The sequence below is a fragment of the Mizuhopecten yessoensis genome, unplaced genomic scaffold (genome assembly GCF_002113885.1).
Source record: "Mizuhopecten yessoensis strain PY_sf001 unplaced genomic scaffold, ASM211388v2 scaffold8807, whole genome shotgun sequence".
NCBI lineage: Eukaryota > Metazoa > Mollusca > Bivalvia > Pectinida > Pectinidae > Mizuhopecten > Mizuhopecten yessoensis.
Window position 1 is genome coordinate 775,574 of NW_018407731.1, and position 24,100 is coordinate 799,673.

At 36.6% G+C, this 24,100-nt stretch overlaps 1 protein-coding gene across 4 annotated transcripts in view; it reads right to left on the reverse strand.

Moving 5' to 3' along the window:
• Positions 1 to 263: 263 nt before the first annotated feature.
• LOC110456542 (heat shock 70 kDa protein 12A-like) overlaps positions 264 to 24,100 on the reverse strand; it is a 25,055-nt gene continuing 1,218 nt past the window's right edge. For 3 of the 4 annotated variants that reach the window (XM_021507339.1, XM_021507338.1, XM_021507337.1), the window contains 5 exons: positions 8,610 to 8,698; positions 7,876 to 8,206; positions 5,832 to 6,068; positions 3,867 to 4,017; positions 264 to 2,787 (listed from right to left, as the gene is read on the reverse strand). In XM_021507339.1, coding sequence (XP_021363014.1) covers positions 1,715 to 2,787; positions 3,867 to 4,017; positions 5,832 to 6,068; positions 7,876 to 8,206; positions 8,610 to 8,659 — 1,842 coding nt within the window. In that variant the 5' untranslated portion in view covers positions 8,660 to 8,698 and the 3' untranslated portion in view covers positions 264 to 1,714. Of the gene's footprint in view, positions 2,788 to 3,866; positions 4,018 to 5,831; positions 6,069 to 7,875; positions 8,207 to 8,609; positions 8,699 to 9,368; positions 9,681 to 24,100 lie in introns of those variants that run through there. The other variant, XM_021507340.1, reaches the window with a different exon arrangement.

Sequence of the window (24,100 nt, forward strand, 5' to 3'; positions counted from 1 at the left end):
CCACACTCACTAATTAATGAAGGGCGAATTCCATTTTTATTAATAAATGAAGGACAAGTTCTATACTTACTAATAAATGAAGACAAACTCCATTTTAAAGTAATAGATGAAGGACAAACTCCATTTTAATTAATAAATGAAGACAAACTCCATTTAATTAATAAATGAAGACAAACTCCATTTAATCAATAGATGAAGGACAAACTCCATTCTCATTAATAAATGAAGGACAAACTCCATTTTCAGTAATAGATGGAGGACAAACTCCATTTTAATTAATAGATGAAGGACAAACTCCATTTTAATTAATAAATGAAGACAAACTCCATTTAATTAATAATTGAAGACAAACTCCATTTCAATTAATAGATGAAGGACAAACTCCATTCTCATTAATAAAAAAAAGGACTAACTCCATTCTCATTAATAGATGAAGGACAAACTCCATTATCATTAATAAATGACGGACAAACTCCATTCTCATAAACAGATGAAGGACAAAGCCCTTTATAATATTTGACATTTGTATTTTCAAGACACGATATTTTATTTTGAAAATTGATAAGACGGTTTGATACGCTAAAACTTCCCTCTATACGGGATATTTACTGTACCAAGAACATGGGGTTTCTATGATAGGAGCTGGTAAATAGCAATGCGTTCAATTGGGCAGCTAATCGAACTGACTGCACAAATAGCCCGAAAGGTGAAAGTTCTGTTGAAATGTTAGCTGCAGTGTGGGCAGAGGCCAGGACCAAAATAGCCTTTGTAATTATTTTATTAATGATCTTTTGATACCCAAAATAAATAGGACGCTTTCTATATTTCCAAAAGTGAAATAATGCCAACGCTTTTGGAGAGATACATATTTCATTGAGGTTATTCGGAATAATAGCGACATGGGAATACATAAATTAAACAAAAGATTCACACACAGGTGTGTGTCAACAAACATATAACGTACACTTTATGTATCACAGTTTGCTATTTAAGCGGAAACCCGCCTTACATTAAGTATATACAGTATATCAATGGTTTTCACGTCATTACTGCACGCTCTGCACGGGATAGTCACGTGTTGACCTATTTAAAAAGAAATGTTGGAGCATATATTCACAAAAGGCAATTATTTTAAAACGGATCGTCATTGCACAATTCAGCGATTATTCTGTAATACATAATGCCTTCCTTACCAAACGGGACCAGAACACGACGACACTTGGAGTTACTAGTTTACCCGGCATTCATTCGACGTCTATAGAGTTGTCAATGAAAACTTCAGTTCACAGATTCTACCGACGCATTCCACTCCGTGGCTTGCCATGGCCAGGACACTGCTTTATAGATTTTCAGCCACTGAATAGGTACATCAAACAGTGTACTGCCTTGGAATCTCATTTGATTAATTTGTCTACTCGGCTTTTTACCACGGCCTTCCCTTTCTCTCTCATCACGATCTGCGATCATCCTTTGAAACGGTTCTTTTGAGTTTCCCTACCTTTACTGGTAATGAGCGAGTCTGTGTACCAGGCAAGTGAGCAAGAATTAACCCGCATCGCTGACGCAATGTATTCATCCTTAGTACAAGAGTACAGCTGTACCTTAAAGTTGATCCAGAGTTTTCAATTTCCGTTAAATCCCGCATGAAGCTTATCGGATAACACATTCCTTACGAAGTATAACACCATGATTCAGTACAGAGAATGTAAGACTGTTAATCATTCTTTAATGGTGAATCTAGGAATGTATCTCGTACTGTCCGGCCATTACTTTCGTCAACAACCTCCACTAGAAGTTCCGAGTAGGTAAGTCCCATTCGGACTACAATGGGCGCATTGAGGTCTCGATCAGAAGCAAGCGAAATCTGCATCTTACCAAGAAAATAGCAGCTCGCATCTGTGGTGTACACCGAAGATTCGGCACCTGTGTGCAGAAACATAGGAAGAGATAAAAACTTTTGACTTTTTCTGTTCACAAACAAGCTGGTTTTTGTAACGAAATCGCCTATACGGACGGTCTCCCCTTTGCGGATCTGTTCGCTGTAGATGTCCGTGCACAGATCCACGCCATTTGCATTGAATCTTTTGTCCTCGTGATGGTCGTGCCTATGGAAAGGTAACGCTATGGATATTCCGTACGAATATTTTGCATCCATCTTTATGATCGGCGCAAACTCATGTCCGTAAAGCACGGCGCCCTTCAACACAGCCAGTTCCGGTTCATTCGGCATAAGAATCGTCATATCCGGGAACTTCTTCCTCATTAAACTTTGGATGCTTGCCGCCTGAGCAAAACCACCGACCATTACGATTGTCTTCACGTTTCTGCCTTTTTTGGAGCTAAGTACTTTCATCACGTGTGTCAAAATTAGTTCTCCAGCAGATTTGAAAAAATCGTCGAAGATTTCCGGGTCAATATTAATGTTATCACCGTGCATTTTCACAAGGTCCCCAAATTCAGAGTTGTCCACCTTAAGTTGGAGGGGCTGTTTTGCATTCACTTCATATATCCTTCGTAGTATTGCTGGAACTTTGATTGAAATGTAATCTTGGGAGGTGGGATCAAACACCCGTTTTTTAGACTCGAACTCTTTGTGAAGGGTCAGTAAATCCCCGCGGAAACTTTGAGCAAATTTGTCCATCTCTTCGAACCCGATGACCTTCATCATGAACTCAACGAAGGCACCATCTACCCGTAACCCGCCAAACACTGCGCCACATGTGCTGTGAAGTTCATTTATCTTGTTTTCATCGTCAAACTCGTGGATTGTTGTGTCCACAGTTCCTCCTGTCAGAGATGTAAAGAAACAATTTTGTATAACGGACAATCTCACGAAAAAAAATTAAAATACAATAAGTCATTGCATGGAACATACAAACTATAACGGTCCACTTTAAGGAATATATCAAGAAAATATGATTGGTCATTTCCACTTTAAGGAATATATCAAGAAAATACATTGGGTCATTTCCACTTTAAGGAATATATCAAGAAAATACAATTGGTCATTTCCACTCTAAGGAATATATCAGGAAAATACAAAGGGTCATTTCCATTTTAAAGAATGAATCGAGAAAATACAATGGGTCATTTCCAATTTAAGAAATATATCAAGACAATACAATGGGTCATTTCCACTTTAAGGAATATATCAAGAAAATACAATGGGTCATTTCCACGTTAAGGAATATATCAAGACAATACAATGGGTCATTTCCACTTTAAGGAACATATAAAGAAAATACAATGGGTCATTTCCACTTTAAGGAATATATCAAGAAAATACAATGGGTCATTTCCATTTTTAAGAATATATAAAGAAAATACAATGGGTCATTTCCAATTTAAGGAATATATCAAGAAAATACAATGGGTCGTTTCCACTTTAAGGAATATATAAAGAGAATGCAATGGGTCATTTCCACTTTAAGGAATATATCAAGAAAATACAATGGGTCATTTCCACTTTATTGAACATATAAAGAAAATACAATGGGTCATTTTCACTTTAAGGAAATATATCAAGAAAATACAATGGGTCATTTCCACTTTAAAGAATATATCAAAGAAGTATAACGGTACATTTCATGGAATATATAAACACACAAAAATATAAAACGGTACATTTCATGAAATATGATAAGAAAATACAATGAGTTTCCACATGGAATGAAATATGTTAAGAAAATACAATGAGTTTTCCACATGGAATAAAATTATCAAAGAAATATAACAGTCCATGGGATATAACAATAAAATACAATGGATTACATCAGAGGAATATAACGGACAATCTCGTGATATTTGATATTAAAAGCCCTCCACAAGAACACAAACCAGAGAAGGTATCTTCGAGGTGAACCTACCTCCTAAGTCTACGACCAAGTAGTGAAGACCTTGTTTTTGAATACAAATTATTTCTCCATTCCGTGTGTTGATACGATGAAGGTTGCTGATATGACAGTACATCGCTGCTGCTTCCGGTTCCGGTACAAGTACAATATCCGGTATACTGGCCTATAACACACAAAACCATGAACTTAACAGCTACGTCCGTTGAATCAGTTCGATTCAGCGAATATTATCTCGAGGAGATGTTGCGAGCAAATGTGATACATGACATCCAATACAAATGTATACAAAAATACATTTTTGAACACTTCCTGTTGATTATGTGGCATTTCAGGGAAGGACAATGCAGATATGTTTTTACTGGCTGAGATCGTTAAGATGTTTTAGTTTTATTGGTTCAGTTTTTCATTCTCATAGAACATTTACAGTGACGTACCATATGTCTTTCGCCTAACGTTATTTTCTCATTGACCTACATACTTATTACCTTTTTTCAATAGGTTTTCCTAACATCATTAAAAGATGGTATAATTTCCTTAGTGGTTTAAGAAAGATCTTCTCATATGTCCATATACAATACTTTCCAAAACCAACCTACCATATCTCTATCTATGAAAACCTCAATAATAAATTTGCTAAACTGTGATTTAGATGCATTGAACTTTACTATATACCTTTATCAAAAAGGTTAGTGAATACAAAATGAACTTTTCTAACCATCCTTAACTGCTGGACTAGTTATTTCTATCGCGTTTTCAACTTAATGATGAATACTACATATGGTGTTGAACTGATGTTTTCAAACTTCTATTTTTCTGAAAACGAACTGCTTTGTCAAAACTATTTTGTTTTGATAATTTACAACGCCTTCTTTAGTGAGTGCTACCGGTTTGGGTAGTAAACTTTCTTTGTCATGGTTTACAGCTGGACTTAAATTGATGCAATATGTTCAGTATCTTAATATGTGTATCAATGCTCTCCGCACAGAACATCTTTAACAAGCAGCCAATAGAAATAGTACATTTACTGAGAGAGTATATTCGGGAATAAGCTGCTTCTTTTTAACAGGTAAAACTCGTACGCTACATTTATAATTATGTGATCCCCTTTAATGATATGTTATATATATATAAATAATATCTTGTCTGACATCAGTACAGTCTACATAATCTTTTCTGTTTCACAAAGTGCGTATATCATTTCCAATTTCCAATAGTTCCTTATATCTTAATTTATAACTCACTCAGTTATACAGACAGGTGACAGCTCAGACACAAACAATATAACACATGGAAGATATCTACATTGCTTAGAGCTAAAAAGTTACAATTAAGCAAGTTTTCAAAAGCATTTCAATGCACATTACACATCTAATGAAACAACAGTATTACTGGTTACGGAAACTACTAAATAAGAAGGATTTCTCGTCAAAGGATTATGAAATAGCATCCAAAAGTTTCAAGCATTTGTTTAGAGGATGATCAATCACATAAGAAGTGCCAAGCCACAGACAAAGAGAATATTATAATACTTATATTAGCAAAGAAGGGGAAAAAAATATACTGAAAATATATACCGAATGTCATCCAAATCTTTGTCATTGATTTATTTTGAAAGACTGTTGTTCAGAACAAAATCAAATACGTTGTCGGCGAAGCACTATTTATACCAAATATAAACGGTACCACTGATATTCATCTGATATGCGCTGTTCTAAATCTCATCATCGGTCATCCTCGATGCGCCAGGGGTTACGCTCACTTTCGCTATCTGAACAGAGTATCGAGGATGACCAGTGGTCATATCTAGTCGAGAGAAAAGGATCGGGTAAACTCAATGTCTGGATAGAGTAATGTGACACAGGGAGACACCTTCCAGGATCACTTCAGTCCGTTTGCATTATGGACTATACATTTATATAACGACGAACATTAAACGACGATCCATTTTAACGCGGGTGAATTATAATATATAATTACCTGTTTGGCGGCCAGTCTGAGGAACTGTTTGGCGTCGTCTGACCATCCTGCAGGGTGTGTGATAACCCAACGGAAAATAAAGTTCTCTGTCACCCACTGTACCGTGCAACTTTTCATGGACGTGGCCAGGTTCTCCACTAGGGCCGATTTGAGAGTCTTTAATACAGTGCCGTAGATCATGGCTGCTCTCAGTGGTTTCCCGGTATCGTCGATAATACTGGTCGTAGTGTTAAGGTTCTGGGATCAAAGAAAAAATCGTTACATGCATGCTCCTTTAAAATAAATATAAGTCAACTGTAATTAGTAATAGATACAGAGCAATTACATCATATATACTACGTCAACTGTCCAAATGGCATGTTTGCGTGGGGCTACGCTCTGAAACAGGTAATGTCTGAATTAGCTCTTACTTTCCTTATAGTGTTATCTCACGGAGGTGTTTCTCTGTAGAGACCCCGGGATTATCTGTATGGTGATCTGTGATAATAACCCCCTGCTGACCTCTCCACCACTGCTACTGAATCTACACTGTATGACAGATCTTTATACTGGCAGAGTCAAATAACGAGTCGGGAAAAAGCACGTACCCTTCGTCCTTTAACTGTTGCGAATACATACAGTACATATATGTAGGTAACGGTGAGAAAGGTTCAACCCACCATCAGCATCACTTGTGTTGGTTATTAGTTGCTACCACTGTACTAACACAGGCTGTTTCCTCGACACCACAAGACCATAATTATGCTAACAATAGGTTCTGTATTGTCAATTCAGCATCTTGCCTTTGTAACATAATATCGGAAAGAAGAAAATGATATTTGTTTTGTTCTTATATTTTATTGAAGCTGGATATACATATTTCTCAAAATGCAGTTGACTGCAAAATATAGATCTGCGGTTACCGATATGTGGTACAGATAACGGTTCTTAAATTTGTGTATTCATTGATGTTAATAATGGTGGAGATAAAGGCGTTATTTGACAGAGGTCAATACACATATTCACGTGTTGGCATTTTTGTAACCAGGTACGAACGGCAAACGTGATGTTGACCTCTCCAAGCGGATTATGTGGTACTTCATCATTAGAACACTGCTTCTCGAGCAAAGATAAATGTTTACAAATATTTTGTAACAACATACAAAGTTATCTGTATTTCTGTATGTAATTACAAACTGGTGATAATTTTCAGTCCCACAAGAATACTTTGTTTTAGATTATAAGAACGATTAAAATATCATTGATTTGAAATTGACCTCAGCTTATGTAAAATAGAGCACTGGTCATTTTATTACAACGACAATTGCATTAATTCAGCGAAAACCTACAACGATAGCCCAACACGTGAAACATCGATACGGCATATATGTATATAGTATACATATCTACTTGACACAAACGGTCTCCCGGATATTGATACGGAAGCTTGTTGGCGATATGGGCTCGTTAGTGGTAGCGTGTAATAAGACATACAACCAAGCATGTATACCCGACCTAGTATCGATTACCACGAGATAGGACCGTAGCTAGGTAGGTAGGTATAGGTAGGGTAGAACACAGCCTCCGTATCTAGGGAATTGGCGCCTGAACAGGTAGCTGTGTATACATGACAATAACGTGGCCTACTAAATAATGCAGTCACGTCGAGTAAGTAACAAGCGGTACAGAGGTATCAATAATCTGTATGGCTCACTGCCCAGTGTCTCAATGAATGTTTACATACACGTATGTTGGGGTTTACTATCAAAAAAGCTCGAAAACAGACAATGAAAATGTACTGACCTTCGAAATCATATTCAATAACCTAACATTCTATGTTGACATACATTTTCTGAACACAACGATGTCTCCGTAGCATTATGTTAAAAATCGAGTATTAACAAATGTCATTTTTTCGCTCTGTCTTGTCAGCATTTGAAACTAACGTGATTTCGAATTAATATTAACCTTCGTTTTATCTCGTTTGACCATACACTCAACAACAACAAAATCGGTGCCACCATCTTCATTGATATAAAACGCTTATAGTTTGAAAAACACTAACTTCATCTGACAGCAGTGGCATTTTGAAGCGCCGGAAGTAGTACCATCCGCCATTGACCTTGTCGGCTGCTAGTTGACTGTACTTCCACTCCGCCTCATATCCAAACGAGTGGAAGCGTTTCTCTGGGGTAAACAAGACAGACGTGGGGGCCTTCATGGTGGTCAAACGAGGATTGCCTGAAATCCATGTCTTGTTGATGAACATGGCCGTCCTGTCTTTGTTCAAATCTTCCACAATGCCGAAGCTATATCCAGAATAGGTCGTACCGATGTCTATGGCCGCGATAATATCCGCTTCTCCATCTGTCAGGCCGGCGGGGGACGAGCGGACTCTGAAACATTATATAATAAATGGTCAGAATAACATGATTATATAATCAGATTGACTGCCCGGCTGGAGTACCAAAAAGCAACCTGATGCTGCAGGAATTTGTACGTCGTTGAGAACGACGCCTGCTCAAGATGACTTATGATGGGTAATTGACGGAGCGAAGATGCTGCTATTGGATTCTTGTGGACACGCCATTGGGCAAACAACGATTACCTCACTTTTGCTAGATCTCAGATGATGCTCACTTATGAGCTGAAGGTGTTTCGAAACATCTTACGTTCTATGCCTGGCGTTTTGTTGCCGATGTTGAAATGGAAGACAAACAACAGAAATGAACGCACAAGTCCACTACTGAACTAAAGTTCTGAATTTCCCTGATTGATGTGAACTAACAATGAGCTTACCTCGCTAGAGATTCCCGTCCCCCGGAGTCTACCGATCTGTGCTGCCTCATTCCCTCTTCTGGTAAAGCATCTTGGGAACTTGCCTGAAACTGCAACAAAACATAACTATGGTGTTTATGAATAACTCATATAACATAATTTTAATGAAGCTATCTGTTCAAGTGGCAGATAAAGGAAGCCATCTGGAAACGCCGCAGTGGGCCAGTTCTAAATCGAGATGAGGGGCCTCAAAGACTCTCGCACATCTATGACCAAGCAATAAACAAAGCGTAGCTGAATCGAGTCATTTCGGTACATATATAACAGCTATTGTACATACGCTTATAGCGTAGCCGAAATCGATTTTGTGGACAACTCGTACACATTTTACACCTTTGTGTATATACACTTCACTGGTCATTGGTCTGATGAAGGTGACAGTGTACATATCGTACTAGTCATCGAGACGTCTAATAGAAATTTTTATTGATTGTGTAAAAAAAAATCCATACTTACCAACCCGAAAAAAAATGTTTTGAAAAAAAAAGACTCATGTGTATTTTAGTATGAATATTCTGACATCGTATCTATTCTAGTATGAATATTTTGACATTATGTGTATTTTAGTTTGAACTTTTTAACATCATATGTATTTTTATATGGACATTGCCATATAAAATGTCAATGGACATTGAGACATCATGTGTATTTTAATATAAACATTTAGGCGTATTGTGTATTTTAATATGAACAGTTAGTTGTCATATCAATGTTAAAAACCTTATTAATCCTCGGCTGTCCGTTCACGTTGTTAACGTCATCAGGACGGTGTTTTCCTGTGCCACTGCCATTTTCAATCAACAATTCGGCATCGTCAGGGCGTGTTGCTTGAGTGTCGTTTTTGAATGATTTTTTCTTTCGAAGAGGTTTCAGATTTGTCGGTTCCTCGTAAACGATGTTGCTACGACTGAGGTTTGAGGACTTTTTCTTTAAAGTTTTTTTCTTTGGGTTTTCACTGTTTGGTCTCGATGACTTAGTGAGAGCTTTCTGAGACTCTCTTCTGACAATCGTTGCTCCTCCTTTCAGTGGCATTTTTACTATGATGAAATTTTCACAACTGGAAACGAATCATTTCACTCCAGAATGAGGCTATTGGTGGGCGAAAGTCATGACGTGGCAGGCATCTGATCTTTGATGTTTGGTCCTTCACACAAACTGAATAAAAATAGTTCCCAATTCTACGGTACAAGAAATCATGCCTTCAATTTAACAAAAAAAACATATTCCTTTTGACCAATATACCCAGTCATAAACACACGAAGAGACGAGCTACTGAAATCGTATTTCAAGTTCAAACCACTTTACAAGGCATTTCGCTGCAGAACTAGCCCATTGAAGGGATTCCGTCATAACACACCCATTTCTCCACTGTATACAGATTGGTAGGTATCGCCATAACAATGAACTAACACGCTCCTGTGACAGGAGGTCAGCGCTTATAAACGACTAATATCGCTGCTCAAACTCGTTAATGTGACGGCACCAGTGTTCTGTGGTTCCAGACAAGAGTTCTGGTACTGTGACGAGTTATTGTAAAAAACATGTAATGAATTTTACATGCGTCCCTGTACGCCTGCTTAATTGTAACCAGTTAACATTAGCCATTAGCCAAACTGTAAAATGTGTGGCAACGTGTTGTCTCCGGTGAACCAGTTTTGAATGTGTGTCATCGAATGATGGGAAGGAAAACGTATAACACCGTTCATATCCTGTTGGGTTTACAGGATACACATACAAAGCTCGTTAACATACCAGTCGTGTGGGGTTGCTTTACATAATGTCATCCGTTAGAGTTAGAGAACTCGCCGTTAATTTCGGCACAATATACTTCAATCATCAGAAGAATATAGAATGAAATTATTTCCGCGTCGTGAATGTTCCTTTGGAGATGATAGTATCACATTTTTAAAAAAATCAGCTGGTCATATTTATTAAGTTTGCGAATAGACACCCTGACACAGGTTGTTATGAAATATTCATCATGCAGTGTGCCATCATATACACAACACAGCCAATGCTTACGCATGCATGAAATCTAAATGGGCCTACATCGCTCACCTGGTATTAATCTCACACTTGTAATCTTAAAAATTGACTAAAATACAGCTACAGGCAGAATATTAGTATTTGATTCATAAGAACCCATTAATAGTTTTAAACATATGACGCCTGTGACCTTGAATTTCGAACAAGGACATTAGGTTGAACAGAGTTTATAGTCTTCCAACCCAGCATGCTTCTGGCAAAATTTCATTACCCTAGACCTTTTGGTTATACAGAACAAATCATTTAAAGATTTAAACATATATTGACCACTGTTACCTTGAATATGGACGAAGGTCATTCACTTGGTAGTCCTTCATCACAGCATGTTAAGTGGCCAAATATCGTCACCCTTGGCCTTTTGCTTATTAAGAAGAAGTCGTTTAAAGTTTTTTCCCCTCATATTTGACCCCTGTGTATATGTCAAGGTCATTCAGTTGAACAATCTTTGTAGCCCTTCATCCCAGCGTGCTACTAGCCAAATATCATCACCCTAGGCCTCTTGGTTATTCAAAAGACGTTATTTTAAAGGTTTTTAACATTTTCAATCATTGTGACCTTGAATATAAGTCAAGGTCATTCATTTGAATAAACTTGGAAGTCCTTCATCCAGGCATACTACAGGCCCAATATCAGTACCCTCGACCTTTTGGTTATTGAGAAGAAGTCGTTTAAAGACTTTACGACATTGGACCCCTGTGACCTTGAAAGTTGGTCAAGGTCATTACTTTGAACAAGCTTTGTATCCCTTTATCCCAGCATACTACAGGCCCAATATCAGTACCTTTGGCCTTCTGGTTAATTAGAAGAAGTCGTTTGAAGATTTTAACACATTTGACCTCTGTGACCTTGAAAGTTGGTCAAGGTCATTCATTTGAACAAGCTTGGTATCCCTTCATCCCAGCATGCTACGGGCCCAATATCAGTACCCTTCACGGCCGTTTGGTTATTGAAAAGAAATTGTTTAAAGTAAAATATTGACGCCAGACGTCGGGCGGACGGACGACGGACGCCGCGCCATGGCATAAGCTCACTTGCCCTTCGGGCATGTGAGCTAAAAACAAGCTTATAGTTAATATCCCCAATAGCAGGACATGCTATAGATGTAGTCCATCGTTTAAGTTTGGTGTAGACATATTTTTTAATATCATGGAGAATTCTTAACAGACATGATGAAAACATGTTTCTTAAAAACGATATGTGCTGGGTATAAATCTCCTGTATTCTCCTTAAATTGGACGTTACACATGAAGATATTCCTTTATCTATCAATTAAATTTGGCTGAATGATATGCCTACATAACACGGATCACATTGACGATCAAATATAGAATAAGGCTTGTAAATATCGTTTTTAGCTGAAATAGAACTATTTTTAGAACTGTTGTTGCACGAAAACCAATAAACTACGCACATATATTCACAGATTTCTTTTAGCAGTATCACTAAGTTCGAGACTTGCCAAAATTTATGAGCATGCCAAATTTTGTAAAAAATCAAAGCAAATGTAGGGATGTTATTGTACGAAAACCAGTTACACTGTTACAGTTCAATGATAGTTTGAGCTTACCATTATTCTAATGTCGTCATTTCAGTCCGAGTTTCGTCCGTCCCAAATGTCGTCATTTCAGTCCGAGTTTCGTCCGTCCCAAATGTCGTCAATTAAGCCCAACTTTATTCAAACATTAATTTCGTCATTATAGTCCGAGGTCAATCGGACCTTAATGCTTTCATCTTAGTCAAAGATTAAATTCGTCCAAATGTCGTTATTTTAGTCCGAGTTGAGACGGACCTTAATGTCACCATTCTAGTCCGAGTTTACAAAAAGGTTGTGCATAATTGATCTTAGGGTGTCTGTGGTTGGTATAATTGTGTTATAGCGTCTGTACCAAACACCTTATATTGGCTTATAAGTGTCAAACTTTAATTTACGTGAGGCTAGAAAAAAGTGTATATCAGATCTACTTTTTCGAAATTGCCGTGCAATGTTTTTGATTATGTGTTTTACGTGAATATAAATACATTGGGAATTAGAGTGATTAAAGTTGGAATTTACACCTGTTACTACCGGATGTGTGAGCACACGATAACAATTGAGTTACAGGGCGTATGTTGAACATTCCTAACATGTAGAAAGGGTAATTAGATATTAATTTTCACTATGCAAAAAATCACTTTTCTTTTAAGTGTACAAATATGCTAGGCGTCGTTGGAAAGATGGATAATTTTGCCTCGAGTAATCCATGCAAAACGTATTCCCCTTTCTTAGACATGCTATCTGTTTCCTCCAAAATCATATACCATATTGATGTTTCAAGATTACTGCAGTCACCGTACCATTTGCTGCATATTCATGAGAATGACTGTTCGAGGTTGACTGGTTGACTGTTCGAGGTTGACTGGTTGATTGTTCGAGGTTGACTGCGCTGATCGGGACACTTGGTGGTTTGCCATCGGCTTACGGCACATACAGGCTTCACTAAAGTTTGTAATCTTTATATAGAATTCCCTGGTTTTAAAACATTGTAAAGTCCCAGCTGTTGGTGACGATGTCCTGATGTACAAAGTAATACGTCGTCAAAGGATAGTGCTTACTTACACATCACCATGACAACCTGAGTCAATTGAAAGTACAGCACAGCCATAAACATTACGATAGCAATCCGAGGCGATAAAGAATATACATCTTGGCACCTACGTAACGACATCACAAAGTCTTCAAGTGTAAATAATGCTTTATCGTCAATGCATTCTTAGTGTATTTGATGTGAAAAAGTGATGACAAAAAATAAGCATTTGGTGACACATTCGTCTTTTTTTGACGTTAAAATTCACAAACATAGACAAAGTACATTATATTTTCTCTGTTTATTGGATCAAAAAATAATTGCATCCAAAAGGAGTGCTGTGACTGGCTTTCACAATATTGCTCTACAAACAAAACAACCCAACTTGTTTAACCATCCCAAATAAAGGAGTGGTGAATTTCTGTTTTGCAGGAAAATGTCAATAGATATTTTATCGACTGACCTGTACGTGAGTGTAAGATCTGCTTAAACACATACACGCTGTAAACAGTATAGTTCTCATAAAAACAAAGGTCTTTTCGGAAACAAGGAACTTAGCCCAACACCCAACTAGGTAGTATATATAGCAACTCTAAAGACTACCAAAGGTAAACGTTCAAACCGAGGACTCGCATTTATTTACAGACAATACAAAAATGTGTATTTAAGGGGCAAAGGCAAATCAGGTTCATTTACATCATCCAACGTGTTAGAGGTAGGGAGGATGCTTAAGTCAAATTCGCTATATTCCAAGCTGAAAAAGTCCTTCGAAAAAATAACAAAAACCAGACAAAAGATGACGTAACTTGAACAAATTGTGATTTTGCGTAGGTTTTCATATGATTAATCAAATGCATCAATCAGTTGGTTTTTTGTTACTCCCCAAGTACGTTTAAAGTATCTGCATTGAAAGAGTCATACGATCACGCGTTAAGTGTACAGGTAGTGTACAGGTATATGTGATCACATAAACCTTACCTCAGTTATCCCGAATGTGCCGAAAGTTATTGGTTTCGTTCCTTACGCCAATATTCGTTGAAGCACCCCTTGTACAACTTGTACAACCATAGGAGGTACTTTTCTCTTTATTTATCGATATAGGTGGCACGGAGAGAGCATCTTCGGTACTTGCTTAGCATCCAAGTGCATCAATTTCGGTCTTTGAATGTAGACCTAGCACCGTCAACATGAAACTGTTTTCATGCTCAAGCATGGCTTTCTTGTAACTCATTAAAATCATGCGATACTATCAAAGAATTTAATGTAAAATTTGAAAATTGTTTTTGGCTCAAAGGCTCTCCAAAATTCTCCTGAAAACATTGACAGATGTAATTTATATAATTACATAGTTTATAGCCGGAACAAGAAATTGGCCTCAATTACAGACTTGAGATTGAGCATGAGAACGGTGTCATGAATTCCGGGCAAGGGTATGGTAAATAACGCTTGGTTTCAAAATGTAGCTTGATAATATGAACGTCTTATTTAAAACTTAACAGTACTTCTTAGTTTTATGACATATTATCATTTGCACGACCTAAATAAAACAATTTTACCCATGCTTCGTTACGAGTATCATACTGGAGTTTGTGGTACACCTTATGGATGAGTTTCGCCATTAATATTACAATATCTTCGATGAAAAGGACCTTGTCAAGACCTTAAATACCTTGAGGATTAGTGTGAACACATACCACTCAGTTTTCTTACTGTCACCACTGACCTGTGAAGCATAATTAACAACAGTAACGTCAAGGAAGGCATGTAGTTCTCTTGATCAGCAGATAGCAACATGCAATTTTCATGAACATTTAGATATTGGGAGCCTTTAACGCTACAGTGTCCATATTGAGACATGATTATCCGATTTTATCATGGTGTACCAATGTACATTACATTAAACCACGTCTGTATCACACACAAACACACCTGTTGTATCCTACGGACTCCTGAATATGAATTGTTCAAGTAGCCACACTACTTGATTCCATGCTATTTCGTTGGCCTCCAAATTGAAACAACCCAATAAAGGTAGTGCAAAAGAGGCTATGCCACGAAACTCAGATGCAATAATGTTTCAAAACATGCATTCTCACTATGAAGCATGTATCTGAAACAAGTGTACTACACATAATCTTATCTTACTCAGTGATTGGGTAGATGCACCTGAATGTGCCGTTAGTACCTGAGCTACTCTCGTAACCGATACCGGTGGCTTCCAGGATCACCTCATTTGGTAGGACGAAGGGATGCCCCCAACAAATGCTGCTCGGTAGGATAATTCGTATCGAATGAATCAAGGCAAAAGACAGCCGTAAAACTACCATCATCTGCCGGATAGCTCATGTTCACTGGAATATTTCACATATACCTATATACATGTACACACGAAGGACTGTATATAACAATTCATGAGTTTCATTAGGTTCGATTTCAAATCTGTGAAAATGACTTTTGATTTTGCATATATGAAAACCTATAAAAGTATAATTCATTTAAGTTTGAAACCTTGGTTGGTCAAAAAGATATATATATATATATATTATAAATCAGAAAAAGGATCCTTACGTATATATACTTATATATATATACACGGACATCTTCTATTTCTTCATTTTCAGGCATGTTCGCTATTTCTAAGATAGGAAACAATAGAGTTAATTCAGCACTCATCCGTTCCTCTAAGATCCTAAAACATCATATATTCACAAGCTTTAATATACGGACACTGGGGAAGTATTGTACAGTTTGCAGCACGTTGGCGTAGTTGTGTCTAGGTGCTATCTTCGATTTGCTCAGACGGCGGGATGGGTGTGTGTATTTGAACAAACCGCTTAAGCAATATAAATAAGATGTTGGGGAAAAAAAACCTTCCACAAGCAAGCAACCGATACGACATACATCATTCACATTCAGACATTGCACACGGTGTGCAGGTTTGGCCCAGATTTATGGTAAAACTATCCGTGCTCTTCATCGAATATGAGGAACTGAGGGATGCTACCTTAGGCTGGAATGATGCTTTAGCGTTACTTGACTATTCAGAATGGCTAATTTGGTAATTGTGAAAACTCAACGCACAGAAAATATCTACCAGACAAAATACAGCATTCTTATACAATACTGTATGAGTGGAAATTATTTCACCACTTATTTGACCTTTCAAGACATTTTAAAGACAAATTTTGTGAGAATCAGACACTGTTTAGTAAACATGTCGCTAGGAACGATTCACAAAACAGATTGCAGCAAATTTATTAAATTTTCACAAAATTTATTGAACTTCGGACTAGACCTAAGCCGTCATAAAACATATTTTAATAATTATGCGTCAATCGGAGGATATTTCAGGAAGTAATATTGCGCAACCTGTAAACAAATAATTGTACTGCAGTAATGTATGATGCGGCACAATTACATATTTTGCACAAACAGTTATTAAAAGGTCGAACATTCATATACCGTTGTTATACAAAATCAAATGTGCATGGATACAAATCAATTGTTTTGTAATATTGACATATCTATGGTGTGTATGATTATGTACGAAATATTTGAAATGAATATGTCATAAATTAACATGCTCTGTTATGATGGTACACACGATCAGTAACACTAATATTTTCTACGGACCCAATACTTAGATAACTGGGTATATGATGGAGTATGGTTAACATGAATTGTATATGGAATGTGTAGGGTGAGTGTACTGTGAAGTATGTTATAGTCTTCCAAATATTGTCATGTGTATGTGTTTTGAAAAACTGAATAAAAATATAAATTAAAAACAAAACAATTTTTAAAATTTAAAAAAAATATCTGCACAGGAAATTTATAATTTTGTGCTCACACTCGGCCAACCTTGAAACATAACTGCTGATAAAGTTTTGTAAAAATAGGACTTTATTTAGAGAAATTATGACGGAACAGACAGACCGACGGACGGGCGGACGTTACCACACTCCTTACAAAATTTCCTATCCGCGCGTCAGACGAACGTGAAAATCATTGTTTGCACGTGTACGAACAAGATCTTTCGGATGGATTGCTGATTCACCTTCACCGATTCCAAGGAATATCCACTCCATCGACAAAAACAGTTACAAACACGTTTTTCTTCATCTTATGTCATTTGCTCGTATACTCAAATATTTAGTTATAATTATTATTCAGACATTATTCTACTGATGATTGAGCAAATGGTAATATAACCCAAATAAGGACCAGTAGAGAAGTACATTTTTGAAGCATTGTAAATAACCATAAAGCTATCCATCACACTACCTTGCCACAATATTACGTCATGAGATTGTAAATGTACCTAGTGCCAATCTTACAAGCTAATGACAATGATGGTTACAAGGTTACTTCTCCATGACAACACTAGGCGAGCATGGAAATTACCACAACGCACTTACATTTTGTTGTTCTTTTCACCCCAGCAATAAATGAATATAAGAGAGTAACATGGTAGAACAATGGTTAAAAGTCAGGCGTGCCATAAGAGAGACTGAAGGAAAACCGAGATATTAGAAAGTGAATATTAAGAACCAAGTTATTGCAATTTCAAATTCATGCAGCCGAACGATCTGTGTTTTCAGTGTACGACCATACATAGGGGCTATTTTTCCAGAACATACGTGGGAAACGATACAAGAGATATACATCGCAAACTTTCAAATGGTGATGATGTGATGACAGTATAAATCATCAAACTGTTAAGGAAGGAGAACTGTGGCATAAAGACTGTCAACAGATCAAAGTACGAAGCTGACTAGATCCTGGTCATTGGCACCAAATCCATTTAAATGTCCAAGAGTATGGAACTGGCTTTTAATATTTGTAACATTCCGACTACATTTGTTGGCCATGCCGTATCCGGAGTTTCTACCGTTACGTGACAAGTTGGCCAATGCAGGTAATGGCATCTAATCGTACAATGTATAAACATATTTGTACGACCAAGCCCATATATCGACAACACAAGCTGAATCAAAGCAGGCTTGTTCGTCCAGCACCAATTACCGTAACCACGCTGAAACAGCGCGGGAATAACGCCGCTAGAGACGTCCACCATTGATTCGCCTGCCATTATACACGTCTCCAATACAAACACACCGCTCAGTCGGATATCGATCGGCCATTACTGCACGAGGTCAAACGTGCTATTCAAATATACATCGGAAAATTAAATCATGTAAATAATGACGATTGATTGCTATTGTATTTCATTAACTCGTGTATTGTTTTATTTCATACAATTCAGATATTATGATCAATCGTGTGTGAAGAATTCATAGAGATCAATTAAACGACTCGAATCACAGTGTATCAAATTTATTGTTTATATTGATCTATTTATAAGCGCCTAGGTAACGGTGATCAGCCAAGGCAGTTTTGTGATCAATGTTGCGTTTTAATTGACCACATCTGAATAACTGATTACCTTAATTTGAAGCTTTTCCTATTGTTACTCTGCGAACCTGTTAATTAGTGGTTGTGTAATACGCACACACTGTTTTTCGATCACACCACACGTGGTTCGTGTAGAAGTTAAACGAGACCATGTCTGACAACACTGTGTTATTTGGTGTCGGAAATAAGAACTGATCATATTATGTCATTATTCACCAAAATATGTTTTTGCATTTAGAAAAGGCAGTTTTATGGTTTTCAGGGATGGAAAGAGGCATGAAAAAGGGTGTGTCACAATTAATTATTACCAAGTTAAATCTCAACCTTTAGCCGTCTAAGTTCGAAGAAAAAGAATAAATCTGCTGTATCCCACGGCATGTTTATAGGAAGAGGCGTCTGATGTGGTCCGTAGCAAAATTGAGGGTATTCTTTTTTGTCGTCTTTTATAGAAAACAAACACTTGCTGTGTGCTGTCGCCATGATGACGGATCGAGTTCTGTATCGCATTGAAGGTCGCTAGACCGTTAAAGATAGACAGATCAGTTTGTTGGAAAGTGACCAGAGAGATATCAATTTCGTTTTACGATAGCGACAGTCCCTTTATTCAATATATTAGAGGAAATTGCATTCATAGGGCCATGAAGCTTTCAAACGCTCTCTTCCATCGTTAAACCATAATAATAAGACAAATATATACAGTCTGTTTTAGGAATAACGTATTAACTGACCATTAGGGATAAGGAATATTTTGAAAAATCTGGGTTCAAACCACAAGAGGACGCTTACTTCAGAAGCGACAGTAGAGTGTGGGCACTATTAAAATAGACTACGGGAGGCTAAAAGGAACGCTTTCTTCACAAGTAATAAAATTTAACAAGTTATTTTTTTACAGCTTAGACATATGGAAGGTCAGAGCCAAATGGAAGGTAGTATAAATAATTTTCCATTGAAAAATATGAATTTACTTTTGCAAGCGATTCACAAATATTATTTACTGGATCTTATTTGTTACGAGCATATGTTGGCAATCACAACAGTCTATCATAAATCGCAAAACTGAAATCTTTTGCAAAGAACACGAAAGGATTGGTCCTCCTTGAAAATTTACTTTGAAATTTTGAAAAATAATTAAATATATAGATACACACTTCTTCCCAAAAGAAAATAATCATTTATTTTACTTTGTCATATTTTTTTTATCTGTATTCGGTTGTTGGTTTTGAAATGGAACAATTATTTGACCATTTTTATTGAAATAAAAACAAAATGTTTAATTTTTAACAATATATCACAAGTCTTGAAAAAAACCCGATTACTTTCATCTTGTTTTGATTTCAAATAGCTATTTGCTGCCCTTTAAACAACAGGTTATACATTGAACATCAACTTTAAGTTTTTATGTGCTGTACTTTTTCATTAATAATCTTGTACAAAAAAATCCCCTATTTACTGTTTTACATAACTGACTAAAGCTGTGACTATGACGTCATGGTAGAAACGTTTCCCACATGAACCAGTCTATGACTCAACTTTAGTAATGGAAGATCGAAAATCAAATTAGTTTCTATTTGAATTTGTTAAAAATAGATCCGTGTCAATATTTGTTACGGTGCAACGTAACAACTGGGGCTATTTTACAACCGTAAATGGAGCTGGTGATCGGTACGATCATGAGTCGTTGACAACTCAGTATCGGACAGGCAATCACTTAGCTATAATCCTTGTAGTGTGTTTGTTTAGCAGCTCGGTGAACAAACCATCAGGTCACTTAAAACATTAGACTGTGTTATTATTGCTTTGTTTTGTATTGTTATTACGGGTCGTCAACAATTTAGGTCGCGTAAGGCTAAATATAGATTATTAGATAGATATGTACGACGAAAACAAGTACACAAGAACAAAGACTTTTATTACAATCAGAAACTAATTAAGCCGAATAATAATTGTTTTTATTCAGTTGATTCATAGACGGAATACATATAATATATGCGTTAAATACTTGTGAAATGTTTTATTTTAAGAATAGATTTCAGTCATGGTAAGATTTTTTCGGTTAGATGGTGAACTGAATAATTAGCGATTTTGTTTGGTTTTATCAAATTTCACGTCCTATGAACAGCTAAGGTCATTCAAGGACGTGCCTCCATATGTGTAGTGTATGCGTGCATGCGGTAGCTGGAGGCAGGGTATGTGGATCTACATGCCTCCTTGTGATAGCACGGATATGATGCCGACTTCAGAGTGCTACCTCACTGACATACCACCCCACCCGGTCATATCAAACTGACAACAGGTAAACCAGCTGTTGTGATCACCCTAAAAGCTGGACGTTGAGCAGGGAATAACAACTACCATAAATAATTGGCGAAACCATCTTTAATAAACTTACTCGAGCTCACAGCAAATTATTTATTTTAGTGAGGAAATGATTAAATTACGTCACGTATCACATTGTAACATCAAAATGACGTTAAGGTAAAGAACGTTAGCCGACATTGTCATAAACATTTTAATTCAAACTTTTTTTTTATGCATTCCCTACGGATCTAGAAAAAATAATCGAAGCTCTGTCAAGGGGTTGACTACCAAACAATTACTTCTCTTGTTACACCATCAATGTAGGGATTTTTTACCCCAGGCATTCCGCTTCTTTGTTTGTCAATGCTAGTGTTTATCATTTGTACAAGTTATCAGTTTTTATCCAGATTTGCAAATGATTTTTCTCGACACTTGAGAGCTGGTTCTGACGTCCTATCTGATTATAACGACACAGTATTGTTTCTATTCACGTACAATCTGTCATACCTTAGAGAGTGAAAGAGAAATTATACCCAGGGCTTGACAGAGGAACCATGAACAGGTCATATTGGAGATAATTCTGTAAATGGTGGAAAACAAAGATATCCCACATCGGGGAAAAGTTTGCATACACCTGTCCAGGGTAAGAGAAACACGTTCCCACATGGTCATTCCACATATGGGACACATGCAATCTACTGTGATGTGCTTTACACTTCTAGGATTTGTGATACGGTGCGTAAATTATAACAAATGTGTACGCTGGCAGGCTACTGTATCGTCTGTGATATATTATGTATGACCCGACAGTGGCATGTAATTGCTGACTCGATCACAGAATACTAACAACTAATGATGCTTCCTGTTACTTTCAACAGTCACTGTTATAGCGCAGCATTAATGGTAATAACAATCTATTATAAATAGTGAAACAACAATAAGTGGATTTTAAATCAATAGAATACCGGGAAGAAGTAACATTGACGACTTTACATGTTAATGGCGTTCTTCCACATCTGGGTTTGCCGGATATAAATGTCCAATATACCCCACACAGGTGCCACACCCGGTGACATCAGGATCCTGTACTACATTTTCTTTTAAACTGACTAGGAAGTGCATAAAATATCTTTCCATCGCCAAATCAGTCATGTATTGACATCGTCTCAAAGAAATAAACAATTATTAAACAAGTTTGCTGTGAAGCTTTTGAATACTGCTTTTGATAAGCTACGATATACCAACAAAAGGTACTTGTTCACCATCTTTTCAAATATATCCTTATTTAAAATGTAGATTATCTAGAAAACCTACTTAATTGAATGTTTCTTTCCCCATGTAAGTGTCGATTTTCACCAAACGTACGAGTAAGTGCTCAGAGGAAATTGGTCAATCGTTATGCAGGTGTGATACAGGATATAAAAGCCAAGGTCTTGACCAAACGGTTAACAGCTGTCGGTAGAACTTCCATATACGTACAAGTGATACACTAGTTAGCCCTTTACTCCTAAATGATATCGTATCTTATAGACAAATAAGCTGAATCGAAAATAGTAGTATAAAGAAAACAAAGAAGCAGAAGTGAAGAAAAAACAGTAGAATAAAAGGATGATTATCTAGGGCACCTGAAAATAAGATCAAAGAAGTTTGACGGAATTCGAGGAAACGTACAATTACGGAGAATATATTTGTTTCTGAATTCACCGAGAATGCGCGAGGAAAACTGAAGAATGGTAATCATAGAAATACAATGAAAAATGCGGGATGGTAATCACAGAAACAAAGGGTTAAATAACGGATGGTAACGAAAGAAACACAAGAGAAAATCAAAGAAACGAGGGAAAGTGACGGATGGTAACGAAAGAAACACAAGAGAAAATCAAAGAAACGAGGGAAATTGATGGATGGTAACCAAAGAAACGAAGGAAAATAACGGATGGTAAAGAAAATCCCACTATGCTAAAGGACGAGATATTGTGCTGTTTAATTTTACATACGACATCAAAAATCTTAGGACGTCGTATAGTTCTGTTAGAAAGATAAACGATCTCTATACAAGAACAGATGTCCTGCTTTGTTTAGTATTGTAAGGATATATATTAGACATCAACAAGCTTTAATAAAAATTGATTTTTATCTAACATCATGTTTTTTTTTCATATTAAGCAGATTGCTTCCTTAAAAGATTAATATAAAACTTGATTTTAAAACAGGATTTGAGTTTGTTTTTTGTTTTAAGTCTTCGCAATGTTTATATTTTTTCTATTCTATGTTGACCAAAATCCGATTTACTAGATCCTAGATCGATCCTTTCAGTGTCTAAAAATGGTATTTCTTTTTTAAATATGCATGACTTGTAAGCTCAAAACAGGTGTCTTTATGATGATATTCAAGTATTTTTCCTTCATTTTTGCACTGTTTAAAATGCCTTTTTTTAAATCTTAGGATTCATTTGAGCAATTCTCCATGTTCGTGCTAACACACATCTTTAGGCTTCCCATTCGTATATATCGGCGCCGCAACAACATCTGACACGGCATACTTTTGCTCAAATATTAGATTTGTTTCAAGGCGAAGTGTTATTGTATAAAAGAGCACATTTAGATAGATTAGTGAAGTAAGAAACATAATGTATCGTAGGTTGTTTTTGGATTGTAAAAACAATTACCAGCTCAGATGTTGTTCTCTCGTTTTCACAGAGAACATATTTCATTTTAAAAAGAGTGAAAAATATCAATGAAATATAAAATACAATAAAAATAAAGGAACTCATTTAATAAATCTTTTTTTTTTTCTTCTAATTTTCAGTCTTACCTGATTACTCATCAGGGCATTTTTGGACCTTTCTAGGGCGCGCCATATACACTGCATTTCAGATATTGAAGACGAATATCATTTTATTTTAATTTGTAACAATTTTCATATTCTGAGAGTAAAATACATAAAACCATATTACTGGCGAAATCCTTCAATGTTTAAACTTGTACAGTTACTAAGTGCTGATAATATCAGCGTTATTCGTAAACTTGCTAGATACATTTTTGAGGCAAATAAGGCACGAGTGACGTAAACATGCACATCAATATAATTTATATAAATGTCTATTTATGTATTATTGACATTTGTATC